This window comes from Protopterus annectens, chromosome 6.part0 (genome assembly GCF_019279795.1).
Source record: "Protopterus annectens isolate FY-2018-M chromosome 6.part0, PAN1.0, whole genome shotgun sequence".
NCBI classification, from domain to species: domain Eukaryota; kingdom Metazoa; phylum Chordata; order Ceratodontiformes; family Protopteridae; genus Protopterus; species Protopterus annectens.
In genome coordinates, this window is record NC_056737.1 from 455,249,785 (window position 1) to 455,263,285 (window position 13,501).

The 13,501-nt window shown below is 42.6% G+C and overlaps 1 protein-coding gene across 1 annotated transcript in view; it reads left to right on the forward strand.

Annotated features, from left to right (window-relative positions):
* The window catches only part of LOC122803858, a 1,735,734-nt gene that overhangs the window by 1,475,251 nt on the left and 246,982 nt on the right, over positions 1–13,501 (forward strand). Inside the window, exon 14 of the mRNA XM_044073540.1 lies at positions 8,827–8,939. Coding sequence (XP_043929475.1) covers positions 8,827–8,939 — 113 coding nt within the window. The remainder of the gene's footprint in view (positions 1–8,826; positions 8,940–13,501) is intronic.

Below are 13,501 nucleotides of genomic sequence, written 5' to 3' on the forward strand. Positions count from 1 at the left end.
GTCTTGTGACCATGTATATCTGAAGAGGAATAATGGTTCAGGTAAATCCGAATAAGAAAAAAAACGAAACTCTATGTTACTACGGCTGTCAGGCAAAAGATTTTTATTCATCATTGGTAAGTGCTTTCGCGGTATAGCAATCCACTTTTTCAGACCATAGAAAAAGACACACATTACATTTTCATATAGTCAAAGATTCAGATCAGAAGATATTATAGGCACTTTATTATCCAATTAGAATGTGTTTCTTTTTTTTATTCTTTTTTGATTGGTTGCTTTAACATGAATATGTTTTGAAGCTTTACTCTCTGCTTCCGTTTGTATTGGAAGCTGACATGTTTTTAATATTTAATTGTGTTTTGACATGTGATTGCTCATCTGTTTTTAGATTGGTATGCTATGAATATATAAAAATGTAATATGTATTTTTCTATAGTCTGAAGAAGCGGATTGCTATACAGCGAAAGTGCTTACCATTTATAAATAAAAATCTCTTGCTTGACAGCCGCTGTAACCTGGAGTTTATTTATTTATTTCTTATTCGGATTTGCCTTGTCTCTACTCTGCATTTTTGATCAGCAGTGCTGTTTTTTTTTTTTGGATTTGGGATAATGGTTAAGGTGTTTGCCTCACAGATGCAAGGTTCAGGACTTGATTCTCACCTTTGAAGGAAATTGACTAGGCTTAAAATGGCCCACAAGGGCAGCTATCCTTTTAACTTACCTATGAAGATGAGGTGGGAGCAGTTTTTTTTTTTCTAAACGCTACTGCATTAAACTTTTTTTGCATTTAGTTTAAGGTTGTGTGCTGCACATCATTTATATGCAAATTGCAGCCTGTGCTGAAGCTGTTTAGTTTCAGTGAATGATCAGATAAATGTTTATCTTGAAATCATTAGCAAACTTGGTCAGGCAAAATTCCGGGATATCTGTTTGGATATCTGAAAATAAATGCCAAATAGGAAAAATCCCAGCACTGATTCCTGTGGTACTCGAGTACTTGGAATTTTTTACATTCAGAGTGGAGTACCAGCAACTTTCCCAAGTTAGGATCTATTGGATAGCCAAATCGCAATCAGCAGATAATGTAAGAGGTTTACATGTTTACACTGTTTATTTTTCTATAATACCAAAGTGGGGAATCATGTCAGAAGCCTTTTGCTAGGTTGAGATAAGCAGAGTGCACAGCATGATTACTCTCCACAGCCTCTGTAACCATGTCAAAGAAGCTTACTATGTTCAGAAGACAGGACTTGCTCTACATAAAACCAGACTGATTGTGGACTAGATCAGTTTAAGTTGTCTATGTCCACTTAAAAGTTCTGCTATAATACTTTCCATGGCTTTGCATATATAAGGCTGTGAGGCTAACGGGGTCTATAAATAAATCGATCTGTAGAGGGATTACCCTTATGCAGGGGAGTTACTGTGGCTATTCTGTAGATATCCGCCACAGACACGGAGGACAGACCGTTGTAGAGTTTAAACAGTGTGTGTGATATTTCATATTTGACACTGATGATAATGCAATTTTGTCCTTGTATGTTGTCTGGTCAAATGGAAGTATTATTTCTTTTGCTTTTGACAGGGAATTTAAGATTTGTTTCATGGTGATATCAAGGGGGAGAGACTGAGTTTTCAGAGATAGTAGGGCAACAGTATGTACAGGTTGGGGCAAAAGCAGTAAATTGCTTGCTAATATATTGACTATATCCTTGGGATTGGAATGTGAAGTATTGTTATGGGTAATCTCAGTGCACTGTTTGACATTATTCCTTAATTTCCTGGCATAATTACAGAAGGATTTGCAGATGTTCATTGTGTTTCACTGTTGCAGTCATTACACTTGGGTTATCCTGCTGGCAGGCTACCCGCAGTCGGCCTGAATTCCAAAGTCCTGGTCCGGCGTCAGTTGCTGTCTCCTCTTCACTGACGTCAGTGCGCCAGGGGTATAAAAGATGCAGTCGACGCCATTTTCTCCAGTCTTTCTTGCCGTGTAGTGCCTGAAGCAAAAGCGGTTCGCAAGTGCCGGTCGGCCGACTCCTGATATTTTCAAAATCGAATTTCAGATCCAAAGTTTTCAATAAAGCTAAGTACCCCGTTGTGGAAACTTTTTTTCTTGTTCCAGACCAATGTCAGAAAAAGTTGACAATTGTATTTCTTGTGGGAAGCAAATACCTCATAAGGATTTTCATTCTTACTGTATTCCTTGCCTAGGCCCTGACCACGATTTTGCTAGCTGTCGGTTTTGTGCTAGATTAACCAACGCAATATTAAGCGTTGGTACGATTTTGCTTTTCATTACTTTGGCCGAAGGTTTAATTATATAATGCCGTCAGAACAGCCGATGACCGGAGTTTATAAAAAGCACAAGAAAAAGGACAGGCATCCGAGATCCAAAACCGACGAGGCCTCTGCTAGGCCATTCGCCAGTTCTCAGTGAGGTGCTTTCGCAGCCCCTGACGCCCGCTACTTCAGAGCCACAGGCCGCTTCTGACTCCCATGTGGAGACTACTAGGCCTGTGGATACTCGAGGTATTGGACACTCGGAAACTATTCCCTACGATGGGTCCGGGGCTGCTGAGCAGGCATTGGCTTCTGAGGGTGTTTTCAGACCTACACAGTTATATGTCAAGCCAACCTCAGCTTCCAAGGCAAATACTAAAACAGCTTTAAAGACAAAGAAACAAGTACAGCATTCTCCTGGACAGACTTCCATGCCCAAGAAACAGATGCTTAAAATGGCCGAAGACCTAATTACTTTGATCAGGGGTTCCCATCCCCCTCCTGATAAGAGGCCTAGGCAAGACACAGAATATTATTTTTCTGATCAGGTTTCCATTTCCTCTGACTCCTCTTCAGAACAGGGATACTCTCTTCCTCCCTATGAGGATTCTGATGTTGAAGAATCTATTCCTTCAGCTTCTCCTCCTGGGGATTATTCTTTTGGGGAAACCCTGCATACCATGAGGGAGCATTTCCACTGGGAGAGCCAAGATTACTCAGAATCTAAGAAAATGCTCAGAGACTTTCTTCTACTGCCTCAGCACAGACCTCTTGCTATTCCACCTGTCCTAGACATTGTAGATGATGTATTTTCAGAGTCCGGCCTGTCTCCTGACTCTTTAACCCCTGCACTTGTTAAGCCAGACAGATACTACAGGGTTCCAGATTCTCATAAATTTCTATATAAAAACCCTGCTGCTGACCCAGAAACTATATCTCAGGGTCCCAAAGGGGTCAAGTCCTCCACTGCAAAAAAACATGTCCCCCCTGATAGGGAATCTAGGGCACTGGACAGATGGGGGAAAAAGTTTACACTTCTGCTACTTTGGCTGTAAGGGCTTTAAATTGTCAGTTTCATATGCTTAAATATCAGCAATACTTAATGTCACTGCTAAAACAGAAAATGTTGACAAATTCTGAATGTTCTGAAAACAAGGAAATGCAGGATTTATTGCATGCAGCTGAATAAGTGGGAAAGCATACTTTGCAATGTGGTTTTGATTCGCTGGAGGCCTCTTGCAGGGCCGCTGTTACAGGTTTCTGTCATTAGAAGGCATGCTTGGTTAAAGGAACAGAATCTGCCTGATCATGTTAAAGCAAAATTACTGGATGCTACATTACAGCATGATACTTTGGTGTTAAGGCAGAAGAGGTGTTGAAGAAAATGGAGGATAAAGCGAAATCTATACAGACAGTAAAGGATTTCTTACAGGTACAGCCACCCAGATTTAGCAGGAACTGGCCTTCTAAGAATTGGTCCTTTCCAGTGTCAGACAGGCCACAAAGAGGCAGATACAGACCCCCTAGAGGCAGACCCCAGCCCCAAGGCTCATACAGGCCCAAACAATGGGGTGCTTCTACCTCCAAAAGCGGAGAAGACAAATCACAGCCATATAGGAAACAGTCCCAATGACTTTCCTCTGCCAATGCCAAGCACTTATCTTTTGGCAGCACCCTTAGGGGGAAAGCTAGCACTTTTTTCACAAAATTGGCACATGATCACCCAGGACAAATGGGTCTTAAATATAGTCTCTCAGGGCTACAGGTTCCACTTTCACACCCTTCCAAAGGCAAAAGATATGCCAGACCTTCCATACAATCAATGGTCAGAGGCACAAAAGCAAATTTCATCTCTCATGGACATGAGGGCTATTCAGCGAGTACCACAACAAGAGCAGGTACAAGGATTTTACTCAAGACTTTTCTTAGTATCCAGAAAGGACAAAACCTGGAGACCAATACTGGACCTGTCTATTCTAAACACTTTTCTGGACGTTCCAAAATTCAAAATGTTGACTCTGCAGCAGCTTCTGCCCATTCTGGGCAAAAAGGCTTGTCTTGTAACTTTGATCCTCAAAGCGGCATACCTGCATGTCCCAATCAGACAGTCTTGCAGAAGATACCTCAGATTTATAGCTGGCTCAATGCACTACCAATTCTCTGCACTGCCCTTTGGCTTATCTACTGCGCCCAGGGTCTTCACAAAATGTCTGGCACCAGTAATTGCATTTTGCAGACAGAGGAATTCAAATATATCCCTACTTGGACGACTGCCTTATTCAAGCAGAGAACAAAGACATTCTACTGAAGCATCTGGCGTTTGTAAAAAGATTACTAATTTGCCTGGGGTACACAGTAAACGAAAAGAAATCAAAACTAGTACCCTCTCAAGAGATAATATTCCTGGGTGCAAGCTTAAATACAACAGCCCAGATGGATTATCTCATGCCAGACAAACAAAGGCAACTGACTTCTTACTTCGAAAAGATGGCAACAAAGACCCATTTAACTGTAAGAAAAATTCTGCAGGCTTTGGGCTTCATGGCATCCTGCATTCTGCTAATTCCATATGCAAGACTGCTTCTGAGGAAGCTACAATGGTATCTAAAAAGTGTTTGGACTCAACATTGCCACAGCCTGGAAACATTAATTATCCTCATTCCCTGCCTGCAACAGGAGTTTCGATGGTGGGCACAGGCCTGTCACCACAACAAGGGACAGCCATTCACTTTACCCACAACCAGGCAGACACTAACAACAGATGCATCAGATTATGCCTGGGGGGCCCACATGGCAGGAAAATGTATTCAGGGCACATGGCCTGCAAGCCAAATGCATCTTCATATCAATCAAAAAGCGATGCTAGCTGTACAGAATGCCCTGACAGCCTTCAAGGATCTACTTCATCCAGGACAACTGCTGATAAAGACGGACAATACTACAGTCATGTGGTACATAAACAAGCAGGGAGGCACACATTCTTACCCCCGAAAATATTAAAAACTTCCCTAAAACACCAAAAAACAACTCCACTTGAACTCCGATGCCAAATGCCAAAGTCAAATGCCAAAGCCAGTAATCTTCCAGTATTGCCGTGCTGCAATAATCACGAATAGTTTCTTCTTGAACAGCAAGATTTATTGTTTTAAAACTTGAAATGCGTTTTCTTTACATGCACGTTTCATCAGGGCGCCTGCCCCAACTTCATCAGAAAATAAAGCGCCACTAACTAAAATCACTTGTATAAATAGTTAATTAATTAAGACTTAATTGACCAATACAATTAAATTTTCAATTAAATTTTCAAAAGATCAAAATAAAGCGACACCATCGTAGCGCTTAACATACAACATTCTATGCTCTATTACATCAAATTGTCTAAAACATCAAAGCAACACATCGTAGCGCTTAATGCACAACGATCTTTGTACTATCTATTGTATACCACAATGTGAATATTAAAAATTGTTAAGAAATATTTACGAATAGTGAAATCAACTTGTTGAACTCCATTAATGAAACTGTTTTATGTTAAGCGCTACGATGGTGTCGCTTTGATGTTTTTGTTTCTAAAACATTTGTATTTATTACAGTTTGTGTCATCAATTAGTAGAAGTGGTGAACAGTCAGTAAACATACAACAATTGCTGTGCTGCCTTAGAACACCTAATGTGATCAGACTGGTTACAGATGCAGTGACAACAGACTGAGCCATCTTTCCAAAGGATGGAAAACTATGGCTGATCAGATTGCTTAGTGTTGGAGGGAGACTACTATAGCAGACCCTGAAGATTTATGAATTAAATATTTAGGGTGGTATTGTGAGGTGAGGTTAGATGGTAGCTAATCAGTCTGTACTTGGTAAAAAGGCATAGCCTATATCAAACAAAGCAATGATAGTCTCACCGAACTACTTTGTGCAGTTACAACTTAGTATTATACAGGTTACTTGCACACATTACAGAACAAATTACTAAGCACTGAATACTGTCGCCTTAGTTTATAACACAGAATAAGCACTAGCACTGAATTGATATTTCAGAGATGCTGGTCACAAAACACAATAACTAAGGTCATTTACCACAGAAAGATCAACAATCCTTAGTGCAGAACGTCTAGCTTCTTCCAGCCAATTTTAGAGTCATTGGTGTTTACACACCACAGAGCAGGCACTGGCCACAACAGCTATAGCTTAAGAATGTAGAGCTAATGTAAGGAGTAACACTAAACAGGACAGTACTGCATCCACCAGAACATTTTATAGGCAGTGGTTCTTAAATAATATAGTCAGCTAAAAGGCCATATACTATTCTCTATTAGAATTTCAGCTTAATCCAGTACTCTGTTATACACACAGTAACAGTAGCAGACATGCAGTGCACTGCACAGTGCAAATAGTATGAAAGGAGTCAACCAAGTCTTAAGAAGAATGATTAATAATGGGATTCACTGGCTGACTACCTCCTGGCTATTACAGTGCCGATCTCGCAGTAGCTACATGAAGCCAGAAATCAACGTCACTTTGCTCCTTCTCTCTTCAGGAGCTGCAGACTAGCTCTGACTCCAAGCTGGTTTCTGAGGAAGTGTGTTGTAGCTCTTTGGTGATCAGCAGTCTAGACCTCAATGTTGCATGCATTTATAGCTTTCTCCTGGTAGATGTCCTCAGTTGCACATATAGCAGTTCAGCACAACAGAAACTCAAGCTGCACCTCAATTTAAAATTAAAACTAAAGAGGTTTTCACTGAAATGGCAACCACACAGGGTATCGGGGAATTCACACGCTCGCGCGCGCACACACACACACACACACACACACACACACACACACACACACACACACTGCTGAATCAGAGATTGTCAGAAAAAAAATCTCTCATCTCCTTCTCTCACCAGGAGCAAAACGGAAGCACTATAACACCAAGCTTGATCCTTAGAAGCAGTTTATAGGCCCTGTATTGATCAATAGTCTTTGCCCCAGATGATGTAGATTTTATAAATAAGATAGACAAAAGTGGTTAATGCTTTTGATACTACAGTATGAACTGTGTGTGTGGGAAGATGTGAAAGGCTAACAGGTTTTAACGGTCTAAGGGAAAGGGCCCTCTCAATGTGATAATCTAGTGTTCACTATTGTGAGCAGTTGTGGGGAGACTGGGAGGAACTTCCAAAGTCAGATTTACAGCAGGTCCAGGCAGCCCAAGAGTCACTAATTTTAGATGCACAATTGGGACTGAATGGGGATAATCCATAGTAGTATCACAGCAGTGGCAGCTTCAAAAGATTAAAACTTTCCTGTTTTGCTTACCTTAAATTAATAAAAATACTGCTTCCCATCTGATCTCATAAATCAACTAGCTTTATTTTCTTTACAGTCAGAAAATGGAAGATATGTCTTTGCTAACTGGCCCTAACTAAAATCTTTTAAAGTTCCAAAAAAGAAAATATTTGATTCGATTGACAGCTTTCTTCTGTAAGCCACAGAGTAGAGGGAGAAGGATCCTTCACTCCTTGGATGTTCAGAGGCAAGTAAATGCTACCAGCATAGAACCTAAGACTGGAGGAAAACCTAGCAGCATTTTGTTTCTTTTGCTTTTAATAAATAAAGCTATAAGATTGGTAAACTAAATATTTCTAAATGTCTGGTTCTATGTACAACTTTGTACTTCTGCCCATGGATAGACCATTTAACAGTTGAGCAGGCCACATGTTACCAGGGCTGCAGCTGCAACCACAGTTTTTATTAGAGATGTGAAACTATGAATGGAGGCAGCCACATGGTCTCCTTTCATACCTTCTCTAAATGTTATAAGTTGGAGATCTTATCCAGGTCAGGGCAAGCTTCACTTCGGCTGTTCTTCAGAATCTCTTGCAGTCTGCAAACAGTTAGTCAAGCATGCAGCAAGTTTAAGTAGGGTATGCTAATCTTCCCAACTATTGTTGCTGCAGCAGGGATCCATACAAAGAACATACCATAATAGTAGGTGTTAAAATAGAGTGATTGTTGCAGCATAGTTTCCTTGCGTTCTTAGGCACTTTTTGCTGTCCTAGAGCAGGACCAGAGATCATGTCTTACGCATGTGCACACATATTCATCTAGTCTCTGATCCTGTTTAACTTACCCTGTGGAAACAATGCTCTTAGTTGCTTCTAACTTATCAGTGAAGAAAGCAGGTGGGTCTGGTGGGCTCAGTTCTCAAATGCACCAGTTCTGTTACAGTCAGTGTGGCTATAGAGAGACAGTGTAGAAATTGCCATGCCTTTTTCCTGAACACAAGAAAGAGGTGACTATATCACAGGCTTGCTCTTCATTTTTGAGGGGTGACACATCTCTGAGGAATGAGTGGGCACACCAGCTTGGGGAAGGAAGGTGCAGCACTTTGGAAATTGGACCCGGTGTCAGGCCTTGTCTGTATTTGTGTTCTTAAATGTTTTTTACTGCAGAAATAATCCATAAGTTTGCGTTAATAGTGCACTTGGTTTTGATAGTAGCAATTTGGCAAATAAAACTTTGTTCTGAGACTTTGTTACTATTTTTTCTAGTGTACATCAAAACCATTGACAGCAGAGGCACAGCTTTTAGATAAACTTATTTATCATCATGTGCTTCATATTTATCAAGAGAACTCCAAGACCCTTTCTCAAACATCTGAACAGTAAGTTTTTTTTTTATTATTATTTTTAATCTTTACCTTCTGCTCCCATTAGCAGTATTTTATGTAGGCTGTGTCAGTAGAATGCTTCCAAAACCCATTTAGCTTGTTCATAGCTTTGTTTCCTTAAAGAATCATGAATAGTGGCCCGAACTCAGATATTTTCATAACATTTTCAATGATCAATTATTTATATTAAAATGTAATTCCTGAATAACAAGTGTTGTTGAAATGGAGCTTAATCATCACTGATGTCCTTCAAGAATGCAACTGCAGTCATAACATATGGGTTGTCCTGCCTCAGGCAGCCCTCGGTCGGCCGAATTCCAAAGTCTGGGTCCGGCGTCGGCTGGTGTTGCCTCCTCTCCGATGTCACAACGGCTGGAGTATAAAGGCATCGGCCGACGCCATCTTCTTCAGTCTTTCTTGCCGCGCGGTGCCCGAAGCAGAAGCAGTTCGCAAGTGCCAGTCGGTCAGCTCCTGTATTTTAAGTACCGAAGTCATCAAAAAGCTAAGTACCCTGTTGGGGAACATTTATTCTTGCCTCAGCCGATGTCAGAACAAATTGAAAAAGTTAATAATTGTTTGTCTTGTGGTAAACAAATACCTCATAAGGACTTCCATTCTCTCTGCCTTCCTTGCCTGGTCCCAGACCACGACGTCTCAGCCTGTGCTTGCTTTAATAATCGCACTCTCAGGCGCCGGGCAGAATTCGCCGAGGACTTTTTCGGTGAATCCTTTGCGTATATCATGCCGTCGGATCAACCGACAACCCAATCTGCTAAAAAACACAAGGACCAGGACCGACATACTCGACCCGCGTCCACTACCGATACTACTCCTAAATCCTCTGCTAGTGCTCCGGTCCCCTCGGAAGTGGTAAATCAACCGCTCCAGGCCGACGACACAGCGTTAACACGACCTTCGGTCTTGGAGATCTCTCCGGTGCCGGTTGTGGATTTTCCTCCGGAAATCGAAGTTCTGGATCTACCCGACACCATTCCTGTGGACAAGGTAACGCCTGCACGTGGGGCTGCTAGGCCTCCTGTTTCCATGTCCATCAAGGCCTTTGCACATGCTAAGGCCGCCAGTCAGGCCAAGGCCCATCCTAAACCTGCCCAGGCCCCTTCATCTGATAAGCAGATAATGTCTCTGGCTGCAGATCTTATTTCCCTTATCAGGGGGTCTCAGCCTCATCCGGACAGGGGTTCTCAGCCACCTGCAGAAAAAAGGCCTAGAGCTGAGCAGGCGGACGACCTCTCCTCGGATGAAGCCTCTGGGGATTCTGAGCTTTCTGATGCCCAAGAAGAACTCTTCCAGGCCTACGAGGACTCTGATGCTGAGGAATCAATTCCCTCTGCCTCCCCTCCAGAGGATTTCTCTTTTGGTGAAGTCCTGCATTCCATGAGGGAACATTTTCAATGGCAGGGTCAGGAATTTTCTGACTCCAGGAAAAGGCTTCGTACTTTCCTCAAGCTTCCCCAGCACAGACCCTTGGCTATCCCTCCAGTTATGGATGTTTTGGATGATGTGCACTCTGACTCCAGTGCCAACCCTGATTCTCTTCCTCCTACTCCTGTCAAGCCGGACAGATATTACAGGGTCCCTGACACTCACAAGCACCTTTTTACGGCTCACTCTGTGGACCTAGAAACAATTTCACAGGGCCCCAAGGGAGTGGCTGCCTCCTCTGCCAAAAACCCACTTCCAGCTGACAGGGAAGAAAGGTCCCTGGAGAGGTGGGGTAAAAAAGTATATACCTCTACTACTTTAGCCATGAGGTCTCTTAACTGCCTTTTTCACATGTTTCAATACCAAGATTTTCTCCTAGATGATTTACAGAAAAAGTTAGCCTCTCCTGAGCCTATTGATAAAAAGGCACTGCAGCATCATATTCATAACACTCAGCAGGTTAATAACCATTTTCTGCAGTGTAGTTATGATGCACTGGAAGCTTCATGTAGGGCAGCTATGACTGGGGCTGTAATACGTAGACATGCTTGGTTGAAGGATCAGTCTTTGCCTGACCATGTTAAAGTAAAGTTACTGGATGCACCATTGGAAAAACAAAAGCTTTTTGGTGCTACTGCACAAGATGTATTGAAATCCATAGAGGAAAAAGCAAAGTCAGTACAGACAGTCAAGGATTTCCTTCAGGTTCAGCCACCCAGATTCAGCAGAAACTGGCCCTCCAAGAATTGGCCCTTCCCCGGCTCTGACAAGTTTCAAAGGGGAAAAGCAGACGTGGCCGAGGTAGAGGGCAATACTGAGGATCTTACAGGGGACGCCAATGGCAACCTCCAAATCAAAGAAGTGGCGCAGACAAATTCAGCTGCACCACAAGGGCAATCACAATGACTTGACTTTCATACTGCCTACAAAGGTTCAAAGAGAAGCACCTTTGGGCAGAAAATTAGGCTTATTCTCACAAAACTGGCATATCTTAACCAAGGACAATTGGATTCTGGATTTGATAGACAAAGGTTACAGATTCCACTTCCACACATTACCAATAAAGCAAGGGATGCCAAACCTGCCACATCATCAAAGGGCAGAGGCACTCACTCAAGTTTCCAAGCTATTAAGTATAAAAGCAATAGAAAGGGTTCCTCCTCAGGAACAAGGCCAGGGATTTTATTCAAGATTGTTCCTTGTTCCAAGAAAAGAAAACAAGTGGAGACCGATACTGGACTTGTCAACTCTAAACACTTTTCTCATTGTGCCAAAGTTCAAAATGCTGACATTGCAGCAACTTCTTCCCATGTTGGGCAAGGGGTCTTGGCTGGTCACTCTGGACCTCAAGGAGGCATACCTGCATGTCCCAATCAGACAAAGCTGCAGAAGATACCTCAGATTTCTTGCAGGGACAGAGCATTATCAATTCTCAGCATTGCCGTTTGGCTTATCTACTGCGCCCAGAGTGTTCACGAAATGCCTGGCATCAGTAGTGGCACACTGCAGACTGCAGGGGATTCAAATATACCCCTACTTGGATGACTGTCTCATACAAGCAGACAACAAACAAACCTTAAAAGGGAATTTGGACTATGTCATGCATCTACTGCAGGCCTTGGGATACACAGTCAACATCTAGAAGTCAAACTTACTACCATCCCAACAAATTATATTCCTAGGAGCCAAACTGGACACAGAAAAACAAATGGCCTACCTCACAGAGGAAAAACAGCAGCATTTGCCAGAGTACTTCAAAGGCCTAGCAAAGCTTTCCCAGCTGACTGCAAGGAAAATCCTGCAGGCCCTAGGCTTCATGGCATCTTGCATCCTTCTGATACCTTTGGCAAGACTTCATATGAGAAAGCTGCAATGGTATCTAAAAAACTTATGGTCTCAAGACAGCAACAGCCTAGAAGACATAATCCCACTTATTCCATGTCTGCAAAAGGAATTTCTATGGTGGTCTCAAGCCAGTCAACTAAACGAAGGCATGCCTTTCAACAGACCTCAAGCAGACCAAATAACAGACGCCTCAGACCATGGATGGGGGGCGCACATGGAGGGCAGATGCATTCAAGGTCTTTGGACGCCAAAGGAAAGACATCTGCACATAAACCAAAAGGAGATGCTGGCAGTGATACATGCCATCGAGACTTTCGAAAAAACACTAAGACAGGGACATCTGCTAATAAGGACAGACAACACTACTGTCATGTGGTACATAAACATGCAGGGAGGCACTCATTCTTACCCCCTCTGCAGACTGACCATGCTTCTCTGGGAAAAATCCCTGAGCTTGAGGATACATTTACAATCCCAGTTTGTACCAGGCAAGGACAATGTACTGGCAGACAATCTGAGCAGAAATTTCATGGATCCACACGAATGGATGCTGCACTCTCACATTTTCTCTCAACTGGCAAGGACATGGGGAAGACCGGATGTAGATCTTTTTGCTTCCCACTTAAATCACCACCTGGAAAAGTTCTGCACAAGGACTCACCACCCTCTAGCTTGGAAAACGGATGCTCTCTCCTTCAGCTGGAATTCTCTAAAAATGTATGCATTCCCTCCCTTGCCTCTGCTGACCAAGGTGATACTGAAGATCAAAGCAGAACAACCAACAGGCATTTTGATAGCTCCAGACTGGCCGAGGCAACACTGGTACCCATTGCTATTGACCATAACTCGGACCAAGCCATGGCCTCTGACCCTATGGTCCCTGCTCCTAACTCAACACAATTACAGGACTGTACATCAAGACCTGAAAACATTGCATTTGACAGCCTGGAGGCTACCATGACTTCAACACCAAACTCTCTTTCCAAATCTGTTCAAGAGATCTTGATGGAAGCACACAGACCTTCCACTAGAAAAACCTTTTCAGCCAAGTGGAAGAGGTTCAGTATCTGGAATGCCAACAGGGGTCAGGACACAGCATTACTGAGTATACCTCAAATATTAGAATACTTGGCAGAACTATTTCATACTGAACTCTCATACTCCTCAATAAAGATTCATGCCTCAGCAATCTCAGCAAAATACAACTGTGACCCTCCAGTATTTTCGCATCCTCTGCTAAGACAGTTTCTAAGAGGGATAAAGAATAT